Source organism: Penaeus chinensis, chromosome 9 (assembly GCF_019202785.1).
Source record: "Penaeus chinensis breed Huanghai No. 1 chromosome 9, ASM1920278v2, whole genome shotgun sequence".
Lineage (NCBI taxonomy): Eukaryota > Metazoa > Arthropoda > Malacostraca > Decapoda > Penaeidae > Penaeus > Penaeus chinensis.
Window position 1 is genome coordinate 37,045,892 of NC_061827.1, and position 7,500 is coordinate 37,053,391.

General features: G+C 49.5%; 1 protein-coding gene across 2 annotated transcripts in view; it reads right to left on the minus strand.

Annotated features, from left to right (window-relative positions):
- The window catches only part of LOC125029247, a 12,080-nt gene that overhangs the window by 738 nt on the left and 3,842 nt on the right, over positions 1-7,500 (minus strand). For both annotated transcript variants that reach the window (XM_047619140.1, XM_047619139.1), the window contains exons 2-4: positions 2,077-3,196; positions 743-1,813; positions 1-387 (exon numbers count right to left, since the gene is read on the minus strand). The exon at positions 1-387 is cut by the window's left edge and continues 738 nt beyond it. In XM_047619140.1, the coding sequence (XP_047475096.1) occupies positions 149-387; positions 743-1,813; positions 2,077-3,139 (2,373 nt within the window). In that variant the 5' untranslated portion in view covers positions 3,140-3,196 and the 3' untranslated portion in view covers positions 1-148. The remainder of the gene's footprint in view (positions 388-742; positions 1,814-2,076; positions 3,197-7,500) is intronic.

Consider the following 7,500-nt stretch of genomic DNA (forward strand, 5'->3'; position numbering starts at 1 on the left):
TTTTTTCCCCCCAATGCCACAACATAAGAAAATAATCCTCTCTTTTTTCTTAAGACACCATAAAACACGCAAGACAACGCAACACCTCACAACTTAAACACAACGCAACACGGCAACAGTCCGCCCGCCCCTCAACACCATTACATCATCACAGTTTGGTCTCGTGAGTGTTGGCCAGATTCCGGTGGAAGGCCGCGTGGATTCGAGCTCTAAGTGGATGCTGTGGGTGCGGCGGAGACTCAGCCACGTGGTTGGTGTGGTGGTTGTGGAGGAAGCTGTGGTGATGGTAGTGGTGGTGGTGGTTGTGGTTGATGTGGAAGTGGACGGCGTTGTTGAGGCGCCCCATGGACTCGCCTAGGTCGCCCTCGTCGCAGGAATCCACGTCACCTGAGGGCAAAGAGGAAGAGGAGGTCAGGGGGCTAGCTTTGTTATTACTTTTGTTATGATTATTCTCATTAATTTTATTATCATTATTATTATTCTTAGTATTATTATTATTACTATTAATAATATCAATAATAATATTATTATGATTATAGTTTTTATTATAAGGTTGAGAGAGAGAGGGAGAGGGAGAAATAGAGAGAGAGAGAGAGAGAGAGAGAGAGAGAGAGAGAGAGAGAGAGAGAGAGAGAGAGAGAGAGAGAGACAAAGAGAGAGAGAGACAAAGAGAGAGAGACAGAGAGAGAGAAACAGAGGGAGACAGAGAGAGACATAGAGAGAGAGAGAGACAGAAACTTACCGTCACTCGAGTTGGTGGACGCCATGAAGTGATCGGACCTGACAGCTTTTCTCGACTTGGGTCTTCTGTAATACTTGAATTCCCTGGGCAGCGTGTAGGACCTCGGCAAGGATATCTGACTGTCGAGATCTGAGGGTATTCTGTAGGACTTGTAGATCACCTTATCTCTGTTGTCGGTGTTCTTATCGGCCTTCCGGTTTCGTCTCTTGGTGGAGCGCTTGGAATGGCTGGACCCGCTCATGTCGTCGGAGGGCAGGTGGTAGTTGTTGCCGTACTTCCAGCGCGGGTCTTGGTAGTCGTAGTAAATCCTGGTGTTGTCGAGGTAGTGCGGCGCCAGCAGGATCTCGGGGGTCTGCGAGCGCTGCTTCCTGTGCGCGGGCGCGGGCACGGACGCGGCCGAGGCGTCCACCACCAGGTACGGGTAGTCGAGCGGCGGCTCGGGCTTGAGCCATGGCTGCTTCTTGGAGCGCGGGATGGGCTGCCGCAGCGTGCCCGACTCCGAGATGTCGCTCGGGTGCGGCCGCTTCAGCTTGCCCGCCTTTATCTCCTCCTCGATCTGGCGCAGCTCCGCGATCTGCTGCTGCTTCTTCTCCTGCAGCTTCTGCTGGATGTTGACCCTGGAGCCCACGCTGCCCTCGTGGTCGCTTGAAATGGACTGCGGCAGCGGCCGCTTCCAGAAGGGCACCACGCGCCCGTTGTTGTTGTTATTGTTGTTGTTGTTATTGTTTGCGGCCGTACTGTTGTTGGGCACCGCAAGCGACGGGATGACGGGCACTGGCGGCGGCACGAAGCTGGTCGGCTTCTTCTTCTTCCTCTTGATGCCCGGGTTGAAGCGGCAGTTGAACACCCCCGGCACGTGGAGGCCGTCGGGGGGGTACGCGTGCGGGTGCGTGGGCGGGTTGGAGTGGTGGTCGGCCCGCGTCTCGATGTTCTGCAGGTTGTTCAGCTTCGCCGTGCCGTTCTGCTGCGTGTTGGAGGCGATGGTGCTGTTGTCGCTCGCGGAGAGCTCGTTCAGGTAGTAGGGGAACGGCATCCGGTGCGACTTGTCCGTGCACTGGCCCAGCTGGCAGCCTGGGGAGAAGGGCGTGCGCTGGTTAGGCATGCTTATGGTGGATTTAGTCAGTGTCTAATAAGAAGGTTAATAGTACTTGGTGACATGTAGATGTTCTTAAGTAAAAATGTAAACAATTAGTAAGGAGAGTACTTATTGACATATGAAAATTCTGCAAAAACACACAAGTAATTAGAAAAATACGATACAGATAAAAAATAGAGAGGCTGCAGAAGGGGGACCCCATTCTCTTCCTCTCGTTAGCAGGGCTCGTCGGCCTTACCTGTGCACGACGAGTAAGCGTTGATGGAGGACGACATGGTGTAGTTGTGCTTGAGCCTCTTGACGTGGAAGTGCTGGTAGTAGAGGATCATGAACAGGATCCCGAAGCCGAAGGCGACGAACACCAGGGCCGTCACGGGGTGCTGGTACCAGGGCTGCGTCCTCAGGCCGCCCAACCACACTGCGATCAGCAGGGCGTTCTCCAGCAGCATCGTGATGTAGAAAGCCACCATCTTTTGTCTAGCGTTGATCTCCTGGAGGTTGATGTAGCAGAAGATGTAGCAGAAGGCGATGAGCATGGAGAAGATCACCTTCTTGAACAGGGGCATCTTCTCGCCGTGGAAGACGTTTTTGGGCGAGATGAGCCAGAGGAACATGGAGACCCAGTGGAGGGCGATGACCAGGAACACCCAGTAGCCGTAGAGCGTCGCGTACACGGTGAGGGCGATGGAGCGCGAGGTGATGGTGCCGAGGCGCCACACGAACTGGAAGATCACGCCCAGCCACGTGAGGACCAGCCGGTGCACGTTGTGGCGCCGGACATTCTTGTTGAAGGAGGCCAGCGCCCAGCACACGCTGAAGAGGGACAGCGCCGTGGAGACGATGTTGAGGTCCGTGAGCTCAGAGAGCGAGGGCTTCCGCCAGATGAGGTACAATTGTATGAGCAGCATCGGCGCCGCTTCGCAGAAGGCGTGGATGAGCCTGAGCATGCACAGGTCCCGCACCTCGTGCTTCACGTAGCGGAGGTCGACGGGGATGAAGAGCTTGAAGTAGCGCCACAGGACGCCTCCCTGGAAGAAGTGCAGCAGGATCATGAGACTAAGGTCGCAGTCCTTCTTGGCCAGGTCCTTGCGCAGGCTCGAGAGGTACCACTTGAAGGAGCAGAGCTGGCACACGACGAGGGACAGGAGCACGCAGGAGAGCGACAGCGTGAACCACACCACCTCCTGATGCTCGTACAGGGTGTAAATGGTGACCACGTCGAACACCACGTCACAGAAGTAGGACGCCAGCGAGATGATGTTGAAGAGCACATCGCAGAGCGGGAGGAACTCCTGGGCCATGATACTACTGAGGGTGGGAGAGCCTCACATCCTGCCACGCTGCGCCCACCTCCTCACCTGCAACACATGGAAGCCTTAGCAACGAGAGGGGAAAGTGAGGGGGAACGATGCTGGAGGGGTGGAGAAGACACGAATAGGCGGATGGATTGAAAGATGACAGATGGATGGGGAGAAGATAAAAAAAAGAGACGAACAGAGACGGAACGTAACTCCAAGAAGTCACGTACACATAAATAACATTTCCTGCCGAACTAAACATTACGAGTGACTTAACTCTTCACTTAAAGTACTTACACGACGTTCCTTCGACCATGACATCTCTTTGTTACAGTTCTAATGATGTATTCTGTGCATCACTCAGCAACGCCAGATATGTGCATACGCTCACTCGCATAAAAACAAGTGGGGAAGGTGTAAGACGAAGGGAAGAATGGTAGAAACAATAGGTAACTGAGAGGGAGAAGGAAATAGGTAGAGATAGTAATAGGCACATCCACAAAGTGTGTGTGTGTGTGTGTGTGTGTGTGTGTGTGTGTGTGTGTGTGTGAGAGACCGAGAGAGGGCGAGAGAGAGGGAGAGAGAGAGGGAGAGAGGAAGAGAGAGGAAGAGAGAGGGAGAGAGAGGGAGAGAGAGGGAGAGGGAGAGGGAGGGAGGGAGGGAGGGAGGGAGGGAGGGAGGGAGGGAGGGAGGGAGGGAGGGAGGGAGGGGGAGAGAGAGAGAGAGAGAGAGAGAGAGAGGGAGAGAGAGAGAGAGAGAGGGAGAGAGAGAGAGAGAGAGAGAGAGAGAGAGAGAGAGAGAAAGAGAGAGAGAGAGAGGGAGAGAGAGAGAGAGAAACAAAGATAAATGAGAAAGATAAAGCAAAGAGAGAAAAAGAGGACCCGCGCGCGCGCACACACACACACACACAAAACAAATAAATAAATAAATGAATAAACACAAAATAATAAATAAAATAAAACATAAATTAAAAAAAAAAAAAAAAAACCGACAGAGAGAAAACCGATAGAATCGAGAAACAGACCCACAGACAGACGCAGGAACACCCCCCACACCTCCCTATCTTTCTCCCCTTCCACCTCCTCCCCTCCGCCCACACCCGCTCCTCCCCCCACCCCCCACAGAGCCGCTACACACCCAGCCAAAAGGTCACGCCAGAGCCAGGCATTACACTAGAGACAATCGTGCCACAATAACGAAAATCCTTTCCAAACCGAATCCGCAACAGGAAGGTAGAGAAGGGGTAGGGGAGGGGCGGGGGCGGGGGGGGGGGGGTAGTTGGAGAATGGGTGGGTGGAGAAGGGGAGGGGGAGGGGGAGGGGGAATGGGAAAGAGGGAGAGGGAAACGTGAGGGAGGGGAAAGGGGAGTGGGAGGGGAGTGGGAAGGGGAAGGGCGGGGGGAGGGAAAAGGGGAGTAGGAGGGGAGTGGGAAAGGGGAGGGCGGGGGGCGGGGGAACGGGAATAGGGAAATGGGGAGGAAGAAGGGGTGGGGAAGGGGAAAGACGAAGAGGTAGTATAGAAAAGAGAAGAACGAATGGGAAAGAATTGGATGGGGAAAGACGAAATTGGAGAGACGAGGAGAGACACGAAAAGAAAGGAAAGAGAGAAGGACGAGATGAAAGATTATGAAAAAGAGGGAGGGAGGGGAGAGAGAAGGGAAGAAAGGAACAGAAGGGCGAGTTTGGAGAAGGGGAAAGACGAAAACGAAGGATGGGAAAGGAAAGGGTGGAGAAAAGGGTGGAGAAAAGGGAAGAGGAGAGGGAAGGGAAGAAAGGGATCCAACCAGGGGCAGGGGAGGAAGGGGGGTAGGGAAGGGGGAAAGGTGATCGCCCTAAGGAGGGATGATGATGGGGAGAAAAGTACTAAATTTCGCCAAGGGATTCAAACTGTGAGAAAGGCACCTGGGGAACAGAAGCACGAAAAGTATACCACGGCGCCAAACAGGAAGTGAAATGCCACAACGAAGAATAAAAAGAAAAAGAATAAGAAAAAACAAAAACAAAATCGAAATCAGGAAATCCGAATAAAAATAAATAAGGATATTTCTCAGCGCAGAAAAAAAAGAGAAAGAGAAATAGAATAAACCCACGGCCGCCTGTCTCATAGCTGTCGCCATTACCATTATTATTCCAGGGGTTATGCAAGGGCCAGGAACGCGAGGAATGTAACCTACCTCCCGACGCCCCTCGCTCCGCTACAGAATGCGGTCATTTCGGCGATGAAACCTTTTAGTGTTGATGGAGATGGTGGAGATGGTGGGGGGGGGGGGGTGGAGGAAGAAGCGCTGATGGGGATGGTGGAGAAAGTGTGGGGGGAGTGGAGGAAGCGCTGATGGAGAAGGTGGGGGTGGGGGGTGGGGGTTAGGAGGAAGCGCTGATGGAGATGATGGAGAGGGAGAGCGGGGGGTGGAACGTAGAAGAGGAGGAAGATGGAAGGAAGGAGTGGAGGAAGGAGAGAAGGAATGAAATAAGTAGCAGTAGAAGGAGGAAGAGGAAAAGTGGGAGGAAAGAAGGTAGGAGGAGAGGAAGGAAAAACAAAAGGAGGGAAGAATGAACGTCATAAAAGGGAAGAGGAGAGGAGGGAGGGAAGGAAAATGATAGAGACTGTACTATAATAAAAAATAAAAAGTGTGGGGCTGACGAGGAGGGATGGCGAGATAAACGTGAAGAACGAAATGGGGAAGAAAGAAAATCTGGAAGAAGAGAAAGAGGTAATGAATATGTTGAAAAAAAGAAGACGAATGATAATCATGCTTATGCAATAATGTTAATAACAAAAGAAAGAAAAACAATCCTACCTATAAAACATATATGCAAGTACGTTTGTCTCCACACACACACACACACACACACACACACACACACACACACACACACACACACACACACACGCTCGCTCTAAACATCATCGGTGATCATTCCAACTGTCTTTCTGCCTGGGGGCTCTAATCTCTCTCCTTTACTCCTATACCCAAGGGGAATCGAGCCAAGGGTGGGGGGGGGGGGGGGTTGAAACACCTTCAAGCCGCCGGCCACCGAACTTAATTCATAAACGCTGCCCCAGAGTGAGGAATTGTCCTGATTGTCAAGCGCCTTCTGAAGCTTCTGTTTGAGAGGAAGTTTAGTGGTTTATTATAGCATTTGATCTTTTTAACACACACACACACACACATATATAGATATTGTTTGAGCCTAGCCAAAACCACAGTGAAATTATTCATGTCAGATTAATCAAAAAGGCGATTATAATTAAAAAAAAAAATCTCAAAGTATCACAAAAAAATAACATATGCACATATATTAACATATGCTAATGACACCCTATATCCACATATAGTTTTACAGCCAGCTTTCACCCCCCCCCCCCCCCACTATGTCATACCAGGAAGATGGAAGGGAGATGAGTGGTTGAAAGTAGGGGAGGGGGAGGGGGGGGTCATGGGTACTTCAGGGCGCATGCGTTGTTACAAAATCACGTGTCTTTTGCGCATCCTGTTACCGGAAGAGAGATAACTTTCTACAAGGTTTTATTGCTTTTCTCTCTCTCTCTCTCTCTCTCTCTCTCTGTGTGTGTGTATACGTGTGTGTATGTGTATCTATATGTGTGTATGCGTAAGAGAGTATCCGTGTACGTGTGCGTGCGACATACGTATACACAAACGTACACACATTTACACATACACGTCAGAATCCTAAAAATTTCCATATTACAGCCGTGACGGATATAATAGCTCAGAATATGCAAATGTCGATGCTTGAAGTTACAGAACACCAAACCATAGTTGTTATTTCGAATATTAACTAAGCACTTCCGACATGCCCCAAGAAAACCTCACTTTCCATACACGTTCCTTAAAGAGGTTCGTCTTTCCTTCAGCTAATGGTGTTTGTAACGAGGCTTGTGGTCTTTAAAGTGTGCCGAGGCGCTTCAACACAGTGTCGATGACAGCAATGATAAAGTATGATAGTTCATGATAACATGGTGATGACAATACTCTGAATAATGATAGTGCTAACAATGAAGATGATAATCATCGATATAAGATGTAAAAACCCCATTAACGATAATATTTACACTATATATGTATGTATATATATATATATATATATATGTTATCCTATATAGATATATGCACACACATATATATATCTATAATATGTACACAAACATTATAATAACGATAATGATATCATTATAAGTACTGTCAATATTGTCATTATTATGGTACTAATGATTATGACATAAACAACTACCAAAATATTCACACTTTAAATTATATAAAAACTCCAAAAAGACACAAAGACACAAACACACACACATATATATAAATAGATATACAAACATAAATAAATATAAATACACAC